At 42.9% G+C, this 25,680-nt stretch overlaps 1 protein-coding gene across 2 annotated transcripts in view; it reads left to right on the top strand.

The window, feature by feature from the left end:
* The window catches only part of MAN2B2 (mannosidase alpha class 2B member 2), an 86,399-nt gene extending 61,389 nt beyond the window's left edge, over positions 1 to 25,010 (top strand). For both annotated transcript variants that reach the window (XM_007496762.3, XM_056802404.1), the window contains 8 exons: positions 7,957 to 8,148; positions 10,599 to 10,851; positions 13,491 to 13,601; positions 13,688 to 13,880; positions 17,583 to 17,720; positions 19,832 to 19,944; positions 23,567 to 23,693; positions 24,764 to 25,010. In XM_007496762.3, the coding sequence (XP_007496824.1) occupies positions 7,957 to 8,148; positions 10,599 to 10,851; positions 13,491 to 13,601; positions 13,688 to 13,880; positions 17,583 to 17,720; positions 19,832 to 19,944; positions 23,567 to 23,693; positions 24,764 to 24,861 (1,225 nt within the window). In that variant the 3' untranslated portion in view covers positions 24,862 to 25,010. The remainder of the gene's footprint in view (positions 1 to 7,956; positions 8,149 to 10,598; positions 10,852 to 13,490; positions 13,602 to 13,687; positions 13,881 to 17,582; positions 17,721 to 19,831; positions 19,945 to 23,566; positions 23,694 to 24,763) is intronic.
* Positions 25,011 to 25,680: the final 670 nt, after the last annotated feature.

The following is a 25,680-nucleotide window of genomic DNA, read 5'->3' as shown; positions in this document are numbered from 1 at the left end:
ATTCAAGGACCTGACTAGGAAGTGTCTGAGGCCAGATTTGAACCCAGATCTTCCCAGCTCTAAGTCTTGTTCTCTATCCACTGAGCTACTTAGCTGCTCCAAGTAAATTCTTAATTAGAAGTACTTTAAAAAAAGATGACAGAAAAGGAACAGGGACCTGATTTCTACCAAAATAACCTCTAAAAAGCAATGTTATAACATCTCAAAATGAATTCTCAAGCAGCATAACCCACGAGAAGACAAGGTGAAATAATTTTTCAGCCCAAAGCAACTTAGAAGGCCAGCAAGAGGAATAGAATGCACTGAAATGGAGGTAAAATCCAGTGAGTCAGGGCAGGCCCCACCAAGGCAGTGGGCCTTGGGCACAACTGAAGCAAAAGCCAGGATTTTCAGAACTATCAACCACAGATGGTAAGGGGGAATCAGACCCAGGAGATTACAGGGGTTCTTTTACTGGTTACGGGTACAAGACTCTTGTTGTATTGCCCATATGCAGAACCAGGTCACCATCCTGGGGCATAGACCAAAGCACAGGCCTGGAGAGTATTAAACAAGCCTCTGCTTACATCATATGACCTTAGAAGAACTGAAAGCAGATAAATTCCTGGTGCCAGCTCTGAAGGCAACTGCACAAAAAAGAAACTCAACATAGAAAGTTATTTTGGTGACAGGGTAGACTCAGACTCAGAAGAAGATAGCAAAGTCAATGCTGCTGCATCCAAAGCCTCCCAGAAAAATATTAATTGATCTCAAGTCCAAAAGGAGTTAATGGACGAGCTAGAAAAGGATTTAAAAAATCAAATAAGAGAAGTAGAAAAAAACTAGGAAAAGAAATGAGAGTGATACGAGAAAATCATAAAAAAAGAATCAACAGCTTGGTAAAGGAGACACACACACACACACACACACACACACACACACACACACACACACACACACAAACTGAAGAAATTAATTCCTTAGAAAATATAATAGACCAATTGCTAAAAGAGGCACAAATATCGAAAGAAGAGAAAAACCCTTTGAAAGACAAAATTGGCCCTTGGGGAAAAGAGGTACACAAATTCACTGAGGAAAAGAATTCTTTAAAAAGTAGAATTGGTCAAATGGAAAAGGAGGTATAAAAGCTAACTCAAGAAAATCATTTCTTAAAAATTAGAAGGCTTGGGCAAGTTGAAGCTAATGACTCCATGACATATCAAGAAAAAATAAAAGTCAAAAGAATGAAAAATAAAAGAAAATGTGAAATATCTCATGGGAAAAACAATTGATCCAGAAATAAATCCACCGCAACAAAACTGTTCGGCCTGACTATCAGCCTCAGCAAAACAGAGGTGCTGTTCCGACCTGCACCAGGGAGGCCAATGAACCAGCCGTGCATTACAATCGATGGCACGCAGCTTTCTAACGTCAACACTTTCAAGTACCTGGGCAGCACCATCGCCAATGACGGGTCCCTAGACCACGAGATTAATGCCAGGATCCAAAACGCCAGCCAGGCACTCGGGCGGCTGCGCTGCGAAGTCCTCCAACACAGCAGTATAAGCACTGCGACGAAGCTCAAAGTGTACAACGCAGTGGTCCTCAGCTCGCTCCTGTACGGTTGTGAGACATGGACACTGTACCGGAAGCACATGAAACAGCTGGAGCAATTCCACCAATGCTCTCTCCAGTCAATCATGAGGATCCAATGGCAGGACCGAATCACCAACCAGGAAGTCCTCGACAGAGCCAACTCCACCAGCATCGAAGTCCTGGTCCTCAGAACCCAGCTACGATGGTCTGGACACGTCATCTGCATGGACCCACAGCGAATACCAAGACAGGTATTCTATGGTGAACTGTCAGCTGGACTCAGGAAACAAGGCCGACCAAAGAAAAGATTCAAGGATCAGCCAAAGTCCAACTTGAAGTGGGCTGGCATGACACCAAAGCAACTAGAACTCGCTGCCTCTGACAGAAGCAGCTGGTGAACCCACATTCACCAGGCCGCCTCCACCTTTGAAGATGAGCGACGTTGACATCTTGCCGCTGCGCGTGAACGCCACACCAGGCCACAACCGCACCTCCCGTAACAACTGGCGTCCCAGGCCCCATGTGCCACAAACTCTGTGCCTCAGCCTTTGGACTCCAAAGCCACATGAGGGTACACCGTAGATGAAACTGCACAAAGACAATAGTCATTCTTAATCACCGAGAGACTACTTTATATTTATATATAGTATGGGCTGAGAGGGATTCTTCTAGATTAGAAGAGTCAAACACATGAGCTATAGGATATTCCTGATTGTAGCTCAAGCCAGATTGTATTTGGAAATATTTATCAAAATAAAATAAAGTGCAGATAATATTAATATGTGGTTTTCTAAGGAAGTAGGCAGCCCACAGGGATCCTTATGCACAATTCAATGGCCTAATTTACATTAGACACTCCAGTTTTAGACCAACCCTCCTACTTGGAAGGGGAGATTACTGAGGCTCCAGGGAAGGAATGTCTTGCCCAGAATTATTCATCTTTATACAATAGAAGAGCTGAGACCAGATACCAGGCATCTAATTCCACTCTAATCTAAATTCTTTATACTGTGCCATACTGAGGTGTTTTGTATTCAGTCACCTAAATATGTCAGAAGATGATTATGAATACTAACAATATTAACTAAAAAAGTTCCCAAGCCCTAATCTTCTACCCCTTCCCATGAATGTAATCAGTGGTGAGAGGAAACTACTCTATCAGTAGATAAAAGACTAGAAAGACCCCTAAGACAAGTGATAAGAGAATGATGTTTCTATCATGCTTTAAGGTTTACAGAGTTCTGTCCTCACAACAAATCCCATGTGCATTTTGTACATGAGAAATGATGAGAACTGTTACAGACAAAAGAATGGTTGCCATAAACTGTTACAGACAAAAGAGTTGTTGCCATAACCTGTTACAGACAAAAGAGTTGTTACCATAACCTGTTACAGACAAAAGAGTTGTTGCCATAACCTGTTACAGACAAAAGAGTGGTTGCCATAAACTGTGACCGCAAAAATATGGTTTCATGACTGTGAATTGCCAAAACTGTAAAGATAATTTTTAGTGTCTTGATTTTATATCAAAAATAAAGTGGTTGCCATGGGAAAAAATTCCCAAATATAAAATACCTGAGTCAGCTGGGTTTTTATGGAGATTTTAACTAATACAAATTAAGGAATTAAAGAAAGAGAGAGAGACAGAGTAAGAGGAAATAATAGGGAAAGGGCTTGGGCCTAGGCCAATGGCCTAGGCCTTTCTCCTTAAGAGAGAAAACTAAGTCAGTCTTTAATCACTCACCACAAGATCCTTCCAAGCAAAACTCTAGTGTTCAGAGAGACCCTCCAGTTCAGCTCAGGAAGCTGAACTAAGTTCAGCCACCAAGAGACAGCCCAGCTCTCAGCTCCTGAGCTGACCTCCAATTCAGCTTTGGCAAGCTGAACTCCGTTCAGAGGCCTACTGACCTCCTTTTCAAAAGAATTTTCTCCTATGTCATCTCCCCTAAGTTTTCACATCTACCATTCACAGTAGACGTTTTCACAGGACTGACCATTCTTAATTCACACCTGAGTAGATGCTTTTTCCTAGGACTGCCCATTCTTAGTTTTTAGTTCTCACCTTCTCTAGGTAGAATATATCTTCTGAGTACTTCACACCTCTTTGCTAAGCTTGACCCTTGCAAAGTTGCCTGACCTTTTAGTGATTAATTTGACCTTTATAGATACTTAGCACCACCCTTTTTTATTAGATCTAAAAATAGACTTAGCTTAAGGGCTTTTGCCTTACTATAAGTATGGATTAAGTATTTTTCATTGTACAGTAAGGAATTTTACAACTTTATCTTCCCCTTAAGGTATGCCTAAATATGGGTGGAGTAAGGTTAAGTTCTCAATACATTCCTGACCAAGTACTTCCATTGTTTAAATGGGGAATAGCCTTAACCTTAACCTTCTAAGGTAGAGTCTAAGAGATTTTATGATTCATAGAACTGTCCAGATCCAGGGCTGGAATTTCAGTCCAAGAATCTCCTGACTGTGTTTAGTGCCTTTCCCACTGAAACATACAGTCAGACCAGGAGGTATGAAGAGAGTGCTTATTGTGAAGAACCTGAAAAGTTGGCAAAGTAGGTGTTGGCAAAGTAGGAACTGTGAGGGGAGTGAGAAAAAAGGGAGGCTGACTGGTACTCTGGGTCATACCTAACTCAGGCCAGTCTAGGTTCTGTGTGTGTGTGTGTGTGTGTGCACATGCACATGCACATGCACTCAATACATATCCCTGCAGGCCATGTATATAAAAAACTACAAGTTAACATTACCAATGTTGTACTACATTTTCATTTATTTTGTTAAATATTTCCCAATTACATTTTAATTTCTGCATCCTCTGCTCTGACCTTAAAATACAATAAAGACAAATTTACTGATTCAGTATCTTAAGGTCATTCATTCATAACTAAAAATATTTAAAAAGACATGGGATATTGCTAAAAAAACAAAAACAAAACCTTGGCCTGATAATTAGGAGACCTGGATTGATGCTCTAATTCCACCATTTCCTTTTGTCCAATTACATGGAAAACATTTTTTAACATTCATTTAAAAAATTTTTTGATTTCCAAATACTTTTCTTCCCTCCCTCACTCCCTTCTCTTCCTCCTTGCCCAGATGGTAAGCAATCTGATATAGATTTTACATGTGCAATCATGTAAAGCATTTTTCCATATTAGTCATTTTGTTGAAGAGAACTCAAATTTAAAAAAAGAAGATAGTGAGATATAGTATGTTTTGGTCTGCATTCAGACTCCATCAGTTCTTCCTTTGAGGGCAGATGGCATTTTTCATCATGAGGCTCTGGGATTTTCTTGTATCACTGCATTGCTGAGAATAACTAGGTCATTCGCACTTGTTTGTACACTGTGACTGCAATGTTTTTTGACAATGTTCTTTTGGTTCTGCTCGCTTCACTTTGCATCAGTCCATGTAAGTCTCTTCAGGTTTTCCTGGAATCTTCCTGCTCATCATTTCTTATAACACCATGTTATTCCATCAACTTGTTCAGCCATTCCCCAATTGATGGACAACTGCTCAATTTCCAGTTCTTTGCTATCCTAAAAAGAACTGCAGTAAATATTTTTGTACAAATAGGTCTTTTCCCCCTTTTTTAAATCTCTCAGGGATACAGACTAGTGGTGGTATTATTGGATCAAAAAGTATGCACAGCTTTAGAGCCCTTTGGGCAGTCTAACTACAGCACTTCATAGCAGACCACGTACAAGTAATTTACTCAACCTCTCTGAGCCTGTTTCTTCCTCAGTAAGAATGGGACAACAATACATTTATTCTCCCTAACTCATGAGTCTATGATGTTAAAAGCCCTTTATACCTGAGCAGGGTGTCATATACATATAGTTCTGCTACTGGGAAGGTGAAAGCTGGTAGATCTCTTGAGATCAAGTGTTCTGAGCTGCAGAGAGCTAAGCTGAATGGCATCCTCACTAAGGTCAGCATTAATGGCGAGCTCCCAGGAAAGCAGTGGAGCAGGGAGTCACCAAGTTGCCTAAGGAGGGAGAGGCAGTCTGGCCAAAGTCCAAAGACTTTGCAAAGGTCCAGTGTGAATCAGAGTGGGACCAGTCTCTGCCCTTCTGTCCTGGGCAAGAAAAAGGAGTCTAGGCTTTCTTAGAGACCTATTTATAAAGCTTCAAATACTTGAGCTGTTATTATTAGGATGTGAGCTCTAGTCTGCTTTGACCCTCAAGGATTTGAGGAATAGAGGTGCTAAGTAGAGCTCAAGGCATTGAACTGTTCTTCCTGAAGGCAGGGCCCAGGCCTTTCTGCAAACAGCTTCCTTAGTTCCATTGGCTAATGGATATGCAGCAGCCTAGGGCTAAGGAGCAGCTTCAAGCTTTCTGAGAAGACTTGTAGCATCTGCTGGTACAAACAACATAAGAACAATCTCATTTACCATCATGTTGTTAGACACCAGCATAGTCTCCATCATTTCACATCAACACAGTCATCTGTTTTTGCTGAGCTCAGAAAGTCATCCAACTTCCGAGTTAGACATTTCACATCTCTTCATTCTGGAGCAAGATGTGAACAAGAAGACCCTGGGGCTTGGGGCTTACTGTAAACTGTGGTTAATTAAGCCCCTACTGTGGCTCAGCCTCCTTTTGGTGTCCTGTATCGTCACCATGTGGTAGAGTGTATTCCCAGGGCATTGCATACAGTAGGCACTTAATAAGTGTATATTGGAGCAATTCTACCAACACTCCCTCCGGTCAATCATGAGGATCCAATGGCAGGACCGAATCACCAACCAGGAAGTCCTCGACAGAGCCAACTCCACCAGCATCGAAGTCCTGGTCCTCAGAACCCAGCTACGATGGTCTGGACACGTCATCCACATGGACCCACAGTGAATACCAAGACAGGTATTCTATGGTGAACTGTCAGCTGGACTCAGGAAACAAGGCCGACCAAAGAGAAGATTCAAGGATCAGCTAAAGTCCAACTTGAAGTGGGCTGGCATGACACCAAAGCCACTAGAACTCGCTGCCTCTGACAGAAGCAGCGAACCCACATTCACCATGTGGCCACCACCTTTGAAGATGAGCGACGTCGACGTCTCGCCGCTGCGCGTGAACACCAACACCAGGCCACACCCTCACCTCCCATAACAACTGGCGTCCCAGGCCCCATGTGCCACAAACTCTGCGCCTCAGCCTTTGGACTCCAAAGCCACATGAGGGTACATCAATAGATGACAATGCACAAAGACAATAGTCATTCTCGGTCACCGAGAGACTACCACTAATTAAGTTGAATTGGAGACAGAATCAGAGTCTGGAGAATTGGGTTCTTTTCCCAACTGTCATCAACCACGTGTGTGACTTAAGACAAGTCACAACCTCTGTAGGTCTTAGTTTTCTCATCAATAAAATGAGTCAGTTTGTAAGCTCTAACATTCTAGGTTCTAGGTTCCAAGAGAGGCATCATGGTGCAATGAATAGTGTCAGACTTGGATCAGGAAGACCTGAGTTAAAATCTTGATTGATTCTAGCTCACTACCTGGGCAGCAGTGAGAGAATCACTTCTTCTCAGACACCCAGTTTCTGAGCTTCTTCCCCTGGACTTGTTGTAGGGTTCAAATGAGCACAAAAATCCTCTAAATTTCTGAACACTATGTTCTGCAATTCCTCGCTCCAGCTCTCACATACCTAGATCTCTTCCAATTCTGCCATCTTACAGATCTTACAGATCTACATGATGAATTTGTGATTAAAACTGGCCTGCCTCTGTGTCCAGAGCTTGGCCCTGGCCCAGCCAGACCCTTGGCAGGGCAAGTATTATCCCCATTTTACACACGAGGGGGCTGATTCCCATTTATTTTACTTAACGTCTCATTGCAAAAGAAGTGATGAAGAATGACCCCCCCAAACCTTCAAACTAGAATTCCAGGGTGCCCTGCCCTATGCTGGGCTGCCTGCTTCTGTTTATTGAATAACTATTTTGATGGGTGACTTTTTTGCTCTTCCTCACAAATGACTTTCCACACATTTTCAGGGCTGAAATGCCTCTGAGAATCCTGCCTGTCTTCAAAGCCCCGGTACCATTTCTTGCAATATTCTTGTGCTTCATGACCTCCCCAACCCATGCCTCTCCCTAAAAATTCCTTTACATAGACTTCCTTTTTCCTGTTTTGTTTCCCTCAGTAGAACGTAAGCCCCCTGAGGGCAGACATCACTTCATTTTCATCTTTATATGTCCAGCACCCAGCACTGCACAAAGTCACCACTTAATAAGTGTTTGCTGATTGTAGTATGTCTCCAACCCAGAGCTTCTGACTCCAGAGCCAGTAGTGTTTGCACACCACCAGGTGGCTAGACATCTGAAAATAATGAATGAGCAGGGCTCATTTCTTCCCTTGTGTCTTTACAGGGAGAGTAACGAGACTGTACAGGTCACCCAGCAGTTCCTGGAATATAAAGTCAATGCTGATTTGGAGCACGGACCGATTTCAGACAACTATTTGTTTACCCCCAATGGATCAGCCGTTCTAGCCTCAGACGTGGTGAGGTTGGAGATTGTGACTGGAAAACTAGTGACGGAGATCCGGCAATATTTTTACAGGTATGGTGTCAGGCTGCAGATTGACTGTTTTAACTGCCTGCTTGTGAGCAGCCTTCCCAATATAAAAGGCTGATTTCCTCAGGCTCCCGAACACGCTAAAGCCAAGGGTATAGCTTAGCCTTTGTGTCTGGGTAGTCAAACAGTCTCTTTTCTATAATACTTATGAAACTGAAATCAGAGACCACTTTGTTTAAATAAGGATTTGCTAGGAGGCCATAGGGCCTCGTAGATCAAATACAGAGCCTTCCAGGCCTATCTCAGGACCTTATTGGCCAAATGACCACGAATAAGTCACTTAACTTCCTAGGGCCTCAATGTCTCCATCTGTAAATGAGAAGGTTTTAAAAATGTCAAAGTGCTCTAGAAGTGAGAGTTACAATTGGCATGGCAACAGCTCATGTTCGTAAAGCTCTTGGAGTTCCAAAGAACTTACTGGACATGAACATATTTGACCCCCCCCCCCCACCAACACTCAGTGAGGTAGGTAGGGCTAATACGGGGAAAAGGTATGACAATAACTCAGATCCCAGTGATTCCGTGTTTGATCTTAGGCAAATAGTTTTCCTTTATAGACTTCAGTTTCCTCTTCTTAAGTGAGTAGGTTAAACTAGATGATATCTAAGTTAATCCTATGATTGCCTTTATCATTGATAAAATACTAGGGAAAGGTGGTATAAACCCAATCATACCAATTTTACAGTGAAGGAAACTGAGACTCAAAATCACTAAGTAACCTTTGGTCACATAGCCAATGAATAGTGGAGAAAAAACTCAAGCCTCATCTCCTCATTCCAAGTCCACACAATTCAGTAAACATTTAATAAGTGCCTAGTGTGTATAAGAAATTGTGCTCGGCCCCAAAGCTAGAAAGGCATAATGAGCCGTAGCCCCTGCACTCAAAGAGCCTTTCCCCCGACAGATTCTAGGTGTGTGACTGTGACCAGACTCAGTGTTCTGTGGTTGTGCATGGAACACACAGAGAAAGCTACAGCCGGGAAACAGTGAAACTATGGAAACGGCGAGAGGTAGACAATGTGGGGAAACTTCGCAGGCATTTTGCCCAATCTGGGGGACCTTTCCTTGGGGTACAGCGGGGAGCCGGGCACGCAGTGCGCCCTTGGGCCTCCATGGCCAGGCCCCCCCGTTACACTGGAATCACCTCTCTACCTCAGCTCTGTGAAAAGACTGTTTTGTAAGAGAGACAAGTACAAAAGCATGCAGGGTATGATTGTATTGTTTGACAGAACGTGTTCATTGCAAGGCAGTCTTAATGATAGTTTACATGTGTATATCACTCTTAAGATTTGGAAAGGTTTGACACAATTATTTCATTCAAGCCTCACAACAACTCTGAGAGGTAGCTGCTCTTACTCATCCTGTTTGATAAATGAGGCAGAAAATAGTGAAGAACAGAGTCTCCCACGTGCCCAGCACTTAATAGAGGCTTATAGATTGAGTGATGAAGTGACTTATCCAAAGTCACACAGCTAATAAATGTTCAAAGTAGGTTTTGAATTCAGTTCTTCCTAACTGTTCAAGTTTAGGCCTCTGTCCATGACACCTTGAGACTTTTCGGCAGGGAAACCATTGGACTTGGAATCAGGGAAGAGGCTCAGGTCCCAGGTCTACCACCCTCTGGCCATGGGACCTTTGGACAAGTCATCTCCTCTCTCTGAGTCAGTTTCCCTCTTCTGTAAATGGGAATCATAAGTCAGTCGAGTTTAACAAATATTTAGTAGTCACCTGCTAGGGGCTTAGCACTATGCTAGGCCCTGGGGGAGAAACAAAGATACATGCACTTTGAAACTGTTAGGGATAACAGAATGATCAATGTGTATATGTAAAGCTATTGTAACAAAAAAGCAATTCAGCAAACATTTATTCAACGAGCACTGTCTAAATGGCTCTATATTTGGTGACCATCTTGACTAGCACTCTGGGTCGGATCCTGTGATCTCAACAGCCAGGCATTTTTACTTTAGTATAAGGAGTATATATGACTTCTAACCTACCCTACTGAAGTCAACCAGGGCTAAGAATCACAAATATTTAGGCCAAACAAGTCCATGTTAACTGACTTAGATGAACTAGGATAATCAAAGGATGGACTAAGATGAACAAGGAAAATTGTCCTGCACCATAAGATTCCTTGAAGTGGCAGCTCCAAGTGGTAGAAATAGAAAAAAACACCTTTGGAATTGGAAACAGATGAGGATTTTAAGAACATCACAAGGCCAGGCAATGGATGGAGTAAAAGGCAGATCACCAGGGCAGTTCAGGAGAAAGTGAGGAGTCTAATTTACTCTGTTCCTACATTTCACCACAAAAAGAACCAGAAAACTCATTTCCACATAGAGAATCCTGATAATTCCCCACAATCCCCAACCTCATTCTTTTTGCTTGTTTTTCATTTATTCATCCCACAATACCTGTTTTTTTTTTTTTAATAGGAATTTCACTGTAAAGGATTACACCTATGTCGCCTATTCTCGGATCTACAACATCCCCGAGGGTTACGATGGGAAACTGCTCTGTCACAGGATAGAACAAGAGTACAGGGTGGGCCCCTTGGAGCTGAACCGGGAGGCAGTCCTGAGAACCAGCACGGATTTAAACAGTCTCCAATTCCTTTATACAGACAATAATGGCTATCAGATACAGAGAAGGACTTACAAATCCTATACAAATAACACCGTGGCTCGGGTAAGCATTACTGAGACTCCTGAAAGTCAGGGACCTCGAGAGTTCTCAAGTCCCATTCTGCTGCTCATTCAGCTGACCCTAGTGACCATGACTAAGCTCACAGCTCTAAGCACCAGGCCTTCATTGTCTTAGTGTGAAGATAGTATTTTATTTTAATTTTATCATATTACTATAGCTTCCCAAAGACCTCCCTTTACTCCCCTCCTAGCCCTTTCCCTCCCCATAAGAAGTAGAGTTGAGCAAAACAGTCAGTGCTTTGACCTTTTTTTGTGATATGGACCTCTTTCATCCTGGTATTCAGAGGAGAATGGGAAGGCATGCCCAAGCATCGATCAGTTAACATTCATCCAACAAGTATTGAGGAGGCCAGGCACTGTGCTAAGCCCTGGGGATAAAAGGAAAAGCCAAGGATAGTCCCAGCCTCCAAGAAGCTCACAGTCTAATGGAGGAGACAACACATAAAAAGCTATGTACAGACAGGAAAAGGTGGAGCTAACATTCTAGGAGCCTTAAGGGGGTTGGGAAAGGCTTCTTGCAGAAGGGGGAATCTCAGCTGAAACTTGAAGTCTCACTCCTCCAAAATCACTTTTGGTAATAACTGCATTGACCACATTTAATATATTCATTTTACATGAAAAATTCCAAATTGCATTGTACATATATCTCCCTTCTTTTTATTTTAAACTCTTACCTTCCATTTTAGAATCAATACTATGTTCCAAGGCAGAATTATGGTAAAAGCTAGGCAATGGGGGTTAAGTGACTTGCCCAGGGTCACACAGCTAAGAAGTATCTAAGGCCAAATTTGAACCCAGGACCTGCCTCTCAATCCACTGAGCCACCCAACTGCCCCCTCTGCCTTCTTTTTTAAAAAAGCAAAATTTTATGAATGTATTTTGATTTTACACTGCAGACATTTCTAGATCCCAGCCACAGCTGAATTCTCCCCTGTAACAGAAAAGAAAAACGTTCAGTAGAATCAATAGATGTAGTGAACATAGTGACCATATCTGATAATGTATACCCTACTCAGTATCTCCCATCTCTCCAGAGAATTGATGACTGACAGCATCACTGATTGATTCTCTGGGACCAAGATTGACCATTATATGAATTCAGCTGCTTTTTGGTGTTATTTTTGTTTATAAAATTATAATCTTTCTCCATGTTGTTTTTCTTATTCTGCATACATGTGCATCTGTTCTTCCAAATATTCTCATGTTTCTCTGAATTCCTTATAATTGTGTTTTTCATGGCTGACTTATATTCCACTGTATTCATATGCCATGATTTGTTCAACAATCCCCTAATTTTTCTGCTACAAAAAGTGTTTCTCTTAAATTCTCTAAAATTAAATTCTCTAAAAATAACCATTATATAATAAACCTTAAAATATATGTACTCATGCATAATATTTATCTCTGTACACATACATATGTGTCCTTGAGGTACATGCCTTCTTGAGGTATGTACCTAATACTTAGGTCCTTAAGTCAGAGGATATGCAGTTTTATGACTTTTCTCACATAATACCAGATTGTTTTCCAGAAAATTGGATCAGTTTATTGTTCAGTTTGCCACCTTAAGCTGATTTGAACAGAATATATTCTTTCTTTAATGGCTTAGCATAATTATAGCCTCAGATATTACACTAGGCTAAAAGACAGTGGTGGCCCTAAGGTCTGTTGATACGTCTCAGGATTTTCATTCGTTCAACAGTTACAGGCCATTTGTTGTATGCAGAAGACAGTTCCAGAGTCTAGAGGAGTCAGATTAAAAGTTTAAATGATCTCTAGAGCCTTTGTCCTGGTGCATCACAGTCTAATGATCAGATGACATATACCAAGATAACTGCATTGTTCAAGAACATATTATATGTATTAGCAACGTGCAAAACAAACATATATGGAGTCTGAAGGGGAAGGGTGTTGGTGGCCCATGTCATCAGAACCATTTCATAGAGGAAGTAGCATTGAGATTGGCCTTTGAAGACAACTGGCAAAGACAGACAAGAAAGACATTCCAAGTATAGAGACCAGTGCAAGCTCAAGCTTGTGTTCAGCTGGAGGAGAGTACAGATTTGGTGGCACGTAGATGATATAAAGCTGGAAAGGTAACCTGGTGCCAGATTATGGAGGGCCTTGGAAATCTAGCTAAAGAGTGATTTATCCTGGAGTGAATAGGGAGCCACTGAAGATGTTTTTGAGAAGAAGAATGATGTGACAAAATTTGTACATAAGGGCTATATATCCTGATACTAAATGGCCCAAGATGCTAGGCTTATCTTATTCTTCTCTTTCTACTATCACTTGTTGGCTCATTGAACGTTGCTGTTGGTGTTACATCTTGTAGAGTTCCCTGGTCCTCTTTCTAATTTTGATTCTAACTACATGCCCAGACTTGTTAAAATTTTATACGAGTAAGTGGACTTTAAATGAAGGCCTAAGGACAGTTTCCCTAGATGAAAATACATGAGCTTTGTAACAGCTCATTAAGAGCTTTTCAACAATTTACCTCTGGATTTGTGCCACTTTGGGGATAATAGTGGTTGTCAGACATCTATATGACTTCCTTTTATTGATATTGCTACATTTTGCTCAAAGTCATTCAATTCATTTTTTGGTCTTTTATGTTTACAGAACTACTATCCTATGGTACAAACTGCTTTCATTGAGGATAACAAAACCAGACTTGTCTTGCTGTCTGAAAGATCACATGGTGTCTCTAGTCAAGGAAATGGGCAGATAGAGGTAAAAGGAAGAAAGGTCTTTTTCCTTGGGTGTTCCTTAAGAAGAATGATGAAAGAAGTGACTATCCTGATGACATTTTTTAACAGGTGATGCTACATAGGAGACTCTGGAACAACTTTAAGTGGGACCTCAATTACAACCTCACTTTGAATGATACATCAGTGGTTCGACCAACTTTCTGGCTCCTCCTAGGACCCAAATCTGTCATTACTGCTCTGTATCAGATGAGTAGAATGGCTTTGGAGCATAGACCAGTTGTTATATTTGGACAATTATCTGGTAAGTAGAGATCCATTTTCAAAATATTTAGTAGCCTACCCTTAAAGGATAAGGGAGTTGAAAACTGGTCAGAAGGAGATCACAGGGATCCCTTTGCTGGCTGTGGATGCAAAACTCTGTTGCATTGCCCATTGTAACAGTTAAAATTTAGGGGACTGAGGCAGGTAGAAATTATTTTCTCTCTGCATGGAGTATTATATTTTTTAGAGGTTTATTAGAGATTAAGGATTAAAGAAAATACAGGATAAGAAACACATGCCTAGGCCAGAGTGGCCTAGACAAGCTAATCTCACATCATGGAAGAGCCACATCTGCTCCAAAACACAAGTCCAAAAGAGACCCGCCTACAGGGGAAGACCCTTTAAATAAAATTTTGTTCTCGTCCCAGGTGAGAATTCAGTGAGATTAGAGGGCATTCTGGGAGCTAGCAAGGACTCCTGGGGAATGGAGTCCAGAGTTCAAATCTCAATTTTACACCCTACACAGATAAAAGTTGAAGTCTTGAGTCTCAGTCAAAAGATGAGAAGGATTACTAGCATACCACCACTTGTAGCTGCAGGGAAGTAGGGAATCCTGGTCACACAGGAAGTAGGAAAAGAATACTTGTGGTCACAGACCAGAGCACAGTCCAAGAAAGTATTAAACACACCTCTCCATACATCTTACCACCTTAAGAGAACTGAAAACTTTTAGGTCCCCAGAGCTACCTCTGAAAGCAGCTACACAAAAACCTGAAATTTTGGACAGTGTCCCTGTCACCATTCAAACACAACCCAGCTTTAACAGTTTAAATCAAAGATTGAGAATAAGACTGTAAAAGTGAGCAAACAAAAAAAAAAAGAAACTTAACATAGAAGGTTATTTTGCTGACAGGGAAGACCAAAACATAAACACAGAAGAAAACAAAATCAATACTGCTGCATCTAAAGCCTCGAAGAAAAATATGAATTTCTCTCAAGCCCCAAAAGATTTCAAATCAAAGAGGTAGGAAAAAATTGAGGAAAGAAATGAGGGATTCAGGAAAATCATTAAAAAAAGAGTTGACTGCTTGGTACAGGAAGCACCAAAAAAATTGAAGAAAATAGTATCTTAAAAAACAGAATGGGCCACTTGGTAAAGGATGCTTAAAAATCCACCAAAAAGGACAATTTAAAAAGAAAAATTGGCCACATGGAAAAGGACATCTAGAAGTTTACTGAAGAAAATAATTTCTTAAAAAGTAGAATTGTGGCTCCATGAGATATTAAGAAACAAAGTCAAAAGAATGAAAAAAATAGAAAATGTTAAATATCTCAGTGGAAAAACAATTGACTTGGAAAATATATACACAAAAGAAAAATTTAAAACTATTGGACTACCTGAAAGCCACAATGAAGAGGAAAACTAAGACATCATCTTTCAAGAAATTATCAGTAAAACTAACCTAATATTCTAGAACCAGAGGGTAAAATTAAATTGAAGGAATCCATAATAACTTCCTAAAAAAAGATCCCAAAATGAAAACTCCTAGGAATATTATAGTGTGAGAGAGAAAGAAAGGAAGAAAGGATGACTTTGCATAAGAGACTAAATGCAGGAGTTTGCAAAGAGGGACTGGCTGCATACATGGAACTGAAAGGGCTGTTCTAGAGCCTGGGAAAGAGTTAAAACTGGACACTCTGAGATGGTTGGAGAGCCGTTGTCCTTCAGGGAGATCATTTTCACAAGTATCCCATTTTCACAAATAGCCAAATCCCAGGCCAAGAAAAAAAAAATTGCAAACAGCCAAACTGCACATATCATGGAGCCACAATTAGGATGACACAAGATTTAGCAGCTTTTACATTAAAGTATTGGAGGGCTTGGAATATTATGTTCCAGAAGGCAAAGGAGCTAGGATTGCAATCAAGAGTTTCCTGCCCAACAAAACCAAGTATAATCCTTCAGGGAGAAAAAAATGGATATTCAGTGAAACAGAGGACTTCTAAGCATTCCTGATTAAAAAGATAAGAGCTGAATAGAAAATTTGACTCTCAAATATAAGACTCAAGAGAAGCATAAAAAAATAAGTAGGAAAGAGAAATCAAAAGATATTCAGTAAGGACAAATTTCTTATATCCCTAAATGGGAAGATGATACTTGAAACTCCTAAGAATTCTATCATTATTGGGGCAATTAGAAGAGGTATACATAGACAGAGGACAAAAGTATGAATTGAATTTGATGGATCATATAAAAAAATAAAATTAAAGGGTGAGAAAGAGGAATGCACTAAGAGAACAGTTAAGGGAGATGTAGAGTAGGATAAATTATCTCATATAAAAGAGGTTTGAAAAAACTTACAATGGGGGGAAAGATGAGGGAAATGGGGAAAGAAGAAGTACTCAAACCTTACTCTCATTGGAATTGGCTCAAAGAAAGAAGAATATATACACTCAGTTAGGTATAGAAATCTCTCTTACCCTACAGGAAAGTAGGAAGGGAAGGAGATGAGAGAGGGGAATGAGAATGATAGAAGGAAGAGCAAATTAGGGGAGACAGAGGTCCAAATGAATGATAAACAGGATGAAAAGAGTAGGATAAACAGTGAAAAGTATTGCAGAAGGTAATACACACTAACCATAATGACAAAAAACTCCACTAGTTTCTCTGATAAAGACTTCATTTCTTAAATACATAGAAATATGAGCCAAACATGAGAATACAAGACATTTTTCAATTGACAAATGGTCAAAGGATATGAACAGGCAGTTTTCAGATGAAGTAATCAAAACTATGTATAGTCATATAAAAATGCCTAAGTCACTAAAAATTAGAAGAATGCAAATTAAAACAACCCTAATGTGTACCCCCCTTATACCTATGAGATTGACTAATATGACAGAAAACAAAAATGACAAAAGTTCAAGGGGATGTGGGAAAATTGATACAATAATGCACTGGTTGGGAGGATTGTAACTGATTCAACCAATCTGGAGAGCAACTTAGAACTATGATTGAAAGCTATAAAAACTGTACATATCCCTTGACCCAGCAATATCACTACTCAGTCCATATCTCAGAGATTAAAAAAAAGAAAAGAAAAGAAAAAACAACGTACAAAAACATTTATAGCTGCTCTTTTTGTCATGGCAAAGAATTGGAAAGTGAAGGGTGTCCATTTGGAAAATGACTAACTTATAGTATGTGATTATAATGGAATACTATTGTTGTATAAGAAATGACAAACAGAATGATTTCAGAAAAACTTGGAAAGACATGAACTGATGCAGAGCGAAGTGAGCAGAACCAGAACATTGTAGCACAATAATAGTAATATTGAACAATGAACAACTACAAATGACAACTATTCTCAGTAGTACAATAATCCAAGATAGTCCCAAAGGACTCATGATGGAAAATGCCATCTGCCTCCAAAGAAAGAAGTGATAGAGTCTGAATCCAAACCAAAGCAAATTATATCTTGCTTGCTTTCTTCATTTTTTGTTAGAGTTTTCTTCCATAAGAGGATTAATATGGAAAAATGTTTTACATGATTGCACATCTAAAGTCTAAATCAGATTGCTTACTACCTCAAGGAGGGGAGAGAAGTGGATGGGAGGGAGAAAATTTGGGATTCAAAATATGTTTTTAAAAAATACAAATGTTAAAAATTGTTCTTACATGTAATTGGGAGGGAATTTTTTAAAAAAAAAGATACCTTATTTTTGGTTCCTCTTGTAGTTAATAGCCAGATATCACCAGGATACGTGCAGAAAGATGCTCCAGCCCTTCCCCCAAATCTTCACCTCCAGATTCTCAGCATCCCTGGATGGCGATACAGTTCTAACCACACAGAGCATTTGCAGAATTTGCAGAAAGGTAAGGCAGGTTTTCCTGGAAGGATGGGGGGACTGCTCTCATTTGGCTAATATCCTACTTCAGTTTCCCAAAAGCCACCAAGTTCTCAAGACTTTGATGTCTGATGAACTTTTTAGGCCCCATAAGAGCTTTGACTTCAAGTCCATCCTCATGGTCCAGTTCCAAATCTTTGTAAGCATAAGAACTCCCTCTTCCCCAAAAAGCCTCCCAAGACTTTTACCCCAGTCTGCAGTGATCTCCACATTCTCCAAAGTACTTGAGGAATCTTTGTCTGTGTGTATACTCACTCCAACCATTGGCATAGACTTCTATGGGATAATGATAGCTGTTATTTTTAAAGGCAAGTGTGATTTGCTTATTTTTTGATACAAATAATAATGTTTAAAATATTATAAAGAAAAAATATACCTTGCAGAATTATTATGAGAATCAAACAATATGATCTAAGTAAATGTTTTGTAAACCTTAAAGTGCTATATGTTAGTTACTTTAATATTACTATTGATGGTACTATTTTTTTCCTAATGTAATAGTTAAAATTAAATTATGAAGCTGCTAGTAGTCTTAATAACTTTATTACATCAAAGTAGTAATATTAGAGAGCGGGAAAGGTAGGAAAGAGGTAGAGTTACTTAGCTTCCTACTCTATTGGCTGCCATGATGGATTGAAGCTCACCACTGACATGAGTTCCTCTAGGTTCCAAGCTCCAGCCAGAAGAGAGCAAATAGTTTCTTGGTCTCACCTTTTAAGCAGTTTTCTCCACCCACTAGCTCTGCCACATCACATCTCAGAAACCAACCATAGTTCCTTAATTTGCCTGGCACCGCCCAGGGGGACAATGCCTGTGGGATCAGTTTCCATCTCATTGGTTTCAACTTCCTTTCTCTGAGGGTTTGTCTATACCTGTACATCTCGATGGTGAATGACCTCTAGGTCACTGATTGATGATGTCAATCAAAGCAACATAATGGGGAGAGAAATTCCCTTCCAACACTAGAAAACACAAATTAAGTTTGTAACATAAAGGCCTAAGAATTTAAGTGCTATGTGTCCAGCACAGAACTGGTTAATTGAAATATAAAAGATATGCCATTAAATTCATTCTGATAATAGCTCACATTTCTGTAGTGCTTTAAGATTTCAGAGCTGAGTTGGACAGAATAGGTTTTATTAGCACCATTTAAAAGATAGGGAAAGGAGGGCAACTAGGTGACTCAGTGGATAGAGAGCCAGGCCTAGAAATGGGAGGTCCTGGGTTCAAATTTGTCCTCAAACACTTCCTAACTTTATGACCCGGGGCAAGTCACTTAATCCCAGTTGCCTAGCCCTTACCACTCTTCTGCCTTAAAACCAATACCTAGTAGTGATTCTAAGACAGAAGGTTAGGATTAAAAAAAAATGATAGGGAAAGTGAGCCCCAGAGGGAGGAGTGATTTGCCATGGGGCACCTATGTAATAAGCCATAGCTGGCATTTGGCATTGTCTGCTGCCAGGGACTGCGTTGTTTCCATCATCCTGCAGGCCCTGTTTATTCTCAGGATATTCACCACCCAGTTGAGGCTGTAGAAGCACACGTGGACGATTAGGGAGCAGCCAGGCGCTACTGGGCCAGATTGTTAGAGGCAGTAAAGGCTGAGGGAGGCTGGGGAGAGGTCTTTGTGGGCTTGGGTTCTCCATAAGCATTCAAGTAGCCTCTGAATTGTCCCTTTGGGGGAGGAGGCAGCCCCGAAGGAAGAATTGAGTCACTGCAGATCCCCTTTCTTGCCAGCAGACTCTGTTCAGAGCTCCCCTGCCATGCTTCCTCAGAGCCAGGGGCAGCATGGGTGGCGCCAACACTACTTGCTGGCTCTGACATCCTAGGGCCTGGGTTTAGATCCAGTCCTTTGGGCTCTGGGCCTCAGCGGTCTCATCTGTAAAGTGAAAGGGTCAGAGGAAGTGAGCTCTGGGTCTGGATGTAAGCTTCCTGAGGACCAGCCGTGCTTTTGCCTCTTATTTGGTTTTCCTGGCACAAAGCGGGTCACCGGCCCAAAAGTCCTTGCTAAAAGCCTGTGGTTGAATGAGCCATGCTATGACTGAGCACCTGCTCCTCGGGTTTGTTCCTTTTATCTAGGTCACAGAAAGGAGGGCGGGCCTGACCTCAACCGTGTCTTACTCCGGATCTGCCATTTATACGAGGTGGGAGAAGACCCAGACCTATCTCAGCCAGCAGCCGTGAACCTGAAGGTAAATCCAGCCCCTTCTCCTCCATTCACCCGGTGGCAGTCCCACTGTGAGCAGCAGGGAGAGGATCATCCCCCCCGAGGGGACCCAGCCTCCCCAAAACTGATCAATTCAAGGAAACGTGGCACGGTGGGCAGAGGGATAGCCTTGAAGCCAGGGAGACCTGAGTTCAGATCCTCCCTCTGAAACTGCAGAACATGGTCAGATCCTGGGGTGAACTCATTTCAGGGAGGATGGAAGCAGCTGATAGGTCTCTTCAGCAGGATTCTGTCTGATTCACTAGGTTCTATGGCAGGAAAGAGCCTTAAAATTCTTCAACTCCCTCATTTTATAGATGTGGAAATCTGAAGTGCACAGAGAGAAAGTGGCTTGCCCAGTCACAGTGGATGGTAAACAGCTGGCCCCAGACCCAGGATTCGTGCCCAACCCATGGATACCTCCTGGCAGGGTGGGAGAAATCACTGGCCTTGGTCCTTGTGCTTGATTCTAGGCCGTTCTGACCCTTACTAACCAACAGGAGAGTTGTTGTTCAGTTATTTCTGTGTGACACTGTTTGGGGTTTTTGTGGCAGAGATCCTAGAGCGGTTTGCCATTTCCTTCTCCAGCTGAGGCAAATGGGGACGTGACTTGTCTGGGGTCCCACAAGTAGTAAGTGTTTGAGGCCAGATTTGAACTCAGGAAGATAAGCACCCTAACTGCTGCACCACCCACTTGTCAGTGGGAGATTACTGGTCATTAAGTCACAGGATCTGGATTTGAGTCCCAGTTCTTCCACTTCTTACCTGAGAGGTAGAGGCACACATAGAGTTATGAACTCAAAGTCAGGAAGACTTGGTTTCAAATCCTATCATCTTCCCAAATACCCAGGCTCACAGCCTTGATGCCATCTTTGTCCAGTTCCTTGCCAGATGTTGTTTCTGCATCACAGCATCTGGTCCCCACATGTGCCTGCCCTCGTAGGGCCATCATCCTAATTCAGACCCCTTTGGCCTCTCACCAAGACTGTTGCCTTCAACTCCTTACTGATCCCCCTGCCTCAAGTGTCCATCCCTGTCCCAAATGCTTACATGATTTTCCTGAAATGGACCAGGTTGCCTCGCCCCAACCCTGTCCCATCCCACTCAGCAAACTCAAGAGGCTTCCTGGGAACTCTCTGACCATCTTTCTGTTCATGTGTAAAGCTCTTTCTCCCCAGCCTCTCCCCACCTTCCTAACCTGTGCTTCCCTCCTCTGCACCCACTCTGCTTCAGCTCCCCTGCTCTCCCTGCCGCTCCTCTCTCATGCCCTCCAACTCCTGCCTCCTCCAGGAACGTTCCCCTCTTCGAGTCTATCCCCTTATTGCTCCGCTTCATGTTTCTCAGAGAACTCTTCTTGCACCTTCCCTCAACCCCCTCGCCCATTAGTGCTTTCCCCTCTGAAGTTGTCTTCTATTTCCCCTCTATATTATAAATGTAGCTAGTTATTTGTATATTGTGCCTCATCATTCCTGCAGCTGTGTGACCCAGGGGATAGAGAGCTGGTCTCCAAGCCAGGAAGATCCAGGTTCAAATTCCAGCTTTGACCTACTGACTCAAGGGCCCTGGACGAGTCACTTAATGACACCTTTATAAGACTTTGAAGTACATAAAATGCACCGAGCTGCATTTGGGGAGGTATTTTCTCATCTAGAGATTTCCTTCTCTGAATCAAAGATCTTGCTGCCATAGGTCAGGAATGTTACAAATTCAATTCCATAAACATTTATTAATCACCTAATGTGTACAAGACACACAATACTATTAGGTTCTTGGGAAGAGACAACGTTTAGATAAGAAATAGTTCTGGTCTTGATGGAGTTTACAGTCCAGAATAAGGATATGATATTTTTTTTACCAGACTTTTGGTTTCATTAGTATAGAGAACTTCCAGTAAGGAAATTCCTTCTACCAGTGCAGATTGGCACCTACTGAGCAACTTGAAGCCTTGAGGACCTGTCTGGGGCCAGCATGTGTCGGCTGATTGAGTCACAAATGGAAAGGGGTTGATTGAGTTTTTGTGTCTGAGAAAAGAGGGGAAATGGCAGTAAAGTAAGAGTCACCAAACAGGAAATGTTTACGAACAGCTAACCCCTCGTCCACAGGAAGTATTTGTTACTCTCACCTATCTGATCACGGCAGGATGTGCAGCAAGGCAGCACCTCGAAGCCTTTTGCCAAGGTCTGAGAAGCCTAGAGTCGCCCAGGGTCAAGGTGGGCAGGGACCTTAGAGATCAGCTGGTCTGCCTTTCTGACTTTCTAGCCAAGGAAACTAAGGTGCAAACGAGGAAAGTGACTCCTCCCAGGTCAGGCTTCACCCGGCCCAGTGCAGAAGCTGTCTTGCCTGCCATCTCCACTCAGCCAGGCTCCCCTTCTCTGCCTCCACAGGAGAGTCAGGGGAGCCCCAGAGGGTTCTGTTGGCAGGGAGGGGCTCATGCAGGGAAAGGAAGAAACAAAGTGCTGCTTCGGCTCACTCACCATCCCTAGACCTTCCCTCATCCACAAAGTGGAGCCATTCTTGGTTTTATAGCACCTTTCAGTGATGGAGCTGGTTTTCTCCCAGCTGCCCTCACATACCCCTATCTGCATTTTATAGATTAAGAAATTGAGGCCCAGACAGGCAAGTGGTTTGCTCAGAGTCATGTGGCTAATAAGGGTCAAGGTTGGTGTTCCAAACTCACTGAGGCAGATAGTATAGTGCAGGCTCTTCAGCCCTGTGTTCTAGCTCAGGTTGTGTAAATTGGGGGCTGTAATTCTGATCGCCCGGAACTTAGTCCTAACTCAGCTAGAGCAGGAGTCCCAGGCTAACACTGGGTGCTTAAAATGTGTCACCCACTTATAGTTTCGCCACTGAATGTTATTGGTCTTCTGATTTTACCCTGCTTAAATTTCCCCCATATTCCTCCCTCTCCCACTGAACCATCCTATATAATAAAAAAAATAAGAAAGAGGAAGGGAAAAAGCAGTCAGCAAAACCCACCAACATTTTTTAGGTAATAGGAATATATGCTGTGTTCCACACCCGTGAACCTCCTGCCTCCACCAAGTAGTTCTTGGGGCTATCTTCTCAAGGCTCTTCTTTGGAACCACACTTGATTCTTTGGGGTTTCACAACATTCATTTTTAGACATTTGGCCATGTTGTTTCTTTCCATTTATGGTGTCGTAGCCATTATTGTTTTCTTGGTGAAGCCCTTTTTGTTTTCTTTTATTTTTTAAACCCATATTTTGTGTCTTAAAATCAATACTATGGAGGGCAGCTGGGTAGCTCAGTGGATTGAGAGCCGGGCCTAGAGATGGGAAGTCCTGGGTTCAAGTCTGGCCTCAGCCACTTCCCAGCTCTGTGCCCTGGGCAAGTCACTTAACCCCTCTTGCCTAGCCCTTACTACTCTTCTGCCTTAGAGCTAATACACAGTGTTGATTCCAAGACGGAGGGTAAGGGTTTAAAAAAATCTTTTTTTTAAATCGATACTCTGTGTTGGTTCCAAGGCAGAAGAGCACTAAGGGCCAGGCAATGGGGGGTAGCCCATTTTGTCTTAAACAGACTGTTCAATGAAGCAGCTTCATCCAGGAGTGGCCAATCATTCACCATGTGATGTCTGGTTCTTGACAGTCTCTGCTCCAGAGTATGGGAACGGTGGCCGTGGTGGAGGAGCGCTCCCTCACGGGGACCTGGGATGTGAAGGACCTGAATCGCTGGAGGTGGAAGACAAGCCAGCGTGAAGGCCAGCGTCTCAAAGGTGAGGTTCAGCCCCTTCCTGTCTGCCCCCTCGGGCTTCCAGCCGGCCTGCTGACTGTTCCCTGGGCCTCACGCTGGCCAGCCCGGCAGCTCCTTGGGAAGTCTGGCCACCCCTCCCCTCAGCACAGCGGCCTCCGTTCTCTTGGCATCCCAGCCTTTATTTTCTGTGTCTTTCCCGCTGCCCTGCTTCATAGCAGCCCGTTCCCATCGGGTCTCGGGGCCTTTTGCAGTTAGAGGAGAAACGCTGAGGCTTCCAAGAATGAACTACCAGGCAATGGCCTTGGGGGTGTGGAATCCTTCTCGCGGCCAGCCTTGGTGCCCTTTTTGAAGGTAATTTGTCCATCGCGGAGCGGCACTTCCTGACAAGTTCAGCGCCAGGATTTGGTCTGGCATCCAGGATGTAGCAGAGGCAGCCTGCGAGGGCCTTCATTGAAAACAGGAACGTAGGCGTGTACGAGCTGGAAGGGACCAGACAACAGTAAATGTGAAGTGCCGGAGACAAGGGGTTGCTTTTTCTCCCATCCCCATGCCTGGCACATAGTAGGTGCTTCATAAATGCTCATTGATCGGCTGACCGGCTGTCAGCTGGAAATGACCTTAGAGAGCGCCAAGCCCAGACCTCTCATTTTAGATGTGGGATTAAGGGACGTCCACATTCATACAGCTCTGCTCCCAGGTGCCATCTGGAAGACGGCCCCCAGTGTGAGTAATCCCGAGAGTGCAGAGGCACCGTGAGAGAGCGAGAAGGGAGAGGAGCCCCTGGGGGAGCCGCTTGGCTCTCTGCATAGCCCGAGAAAGATGGGCTCGAAGGTTCCCTCGCCTCCAGCTCCTCTAAGCCGCCTTCCGGGCCTGGCATCCCACGTACACAGGTGGCTTCCGGCTGCGACCTTCACTGTTCTCTTTCCCTCCAGGTCCGTGTTCTCGGGCTCCTCTCAGCTCTCCTGTTCTCTGGTCTGGACTGAAGGAGGGGGAAGCTGGGCCTTTGTAGGGAGGAGAGCCAGGCCTGGGGCAATAGAACGAGTGGCCGGAACATCCGAGCTGGGTCAGAACTAACACGTCTGTCCTCTGCAGGTTTCCGCAGGTCTTCCCGAACAGCCCTGGGGAACTCCACCTTCATTCTGCACCCAAAGGAAATAAAGACCTTCTTTATCTATTTCCAAGAGCCGTGAAGCGCTTCACAACTATCTCTGCAGCTCTCCGAATGTCTTAGAAGCCGTGCTGCCAGGCCTGCCAACAGGATAGTGAAGGCTAGTGTGAATTTGTGGAGGGCAAAAGATGTATATTTTTGTAATAAACTGTAAATTATGATGCCAGCAAAGAACTGTCAGTGGCTTTTTCTTCTCATACTGCCACCATTTGCTCTGATCCCCCCGCCCTGCCAGTCCCAGTCCCCCAAACCCCCCACTTCTGTGTCCTTCCTTCATGAATATGACCAACGTGGGATGGGGGAAGAAGTTGGGGGTCCAGGGAGATGACATGGGGGAGCTTCCGTTTCTGGGGCTCAGTGAGGAGTGACTTGCCTGAGATCGCCAAGCTAGTCCATGTCAGGGCAAGGCAACATGAAGTACCTCCTGTGTGAAAAAAAGGTAGCAGGGAAGAAGAAGAATAACAATTAGCATTTACATTGCATTTAAAGTTTTGCAAAATACTATGTTGTTTTTTCTTCACATCAACAACTGGGAGGTAGGTGCTGTTCTCCCCATTTTGCAGATGATGAAACAGAGGCAGGCAAAGGTTTAGTGACTTATCTCCAGTGTCACAGCTAATAACTGCCTGAATCCAGGTCTGAACTCCTCTTCCTGATGATAGACCCATTGCTCTATCCACTAAGCCTCTCCAAAAACAAAAATGAAGCAGTCTCCACTCTCAAGGAGTTTGCAGTCCTCTCCACCCATTCCAAGTCTTCTAACTCCAAATACAGTCCTTTATCTGCCAGAAACCACAAATTAATATTATTTACATTGTTTTATATTTTATTTCTTTTGTTA

The sequence above is a fragment of the Monodelphis domestica genome, chromosome 6 (assembly GCF_027887165.1).
Source record: "Monodelphis domestica isolate mMonDom1 chromosome 6, mMonDom1.pri, whole genome shotgun sequence".
NCBI classification, from domain to species: Eukaryota; Metazoa; Chordata; class Mammalia; order Didelphimorphia; family Didelphidae; genus Monodelphis; species Monodelphis domestica.
Note: the sequence above shows the minus strand (reverse complement) of the source record. Positions and strands in the feature narration are given on the sequence as shown.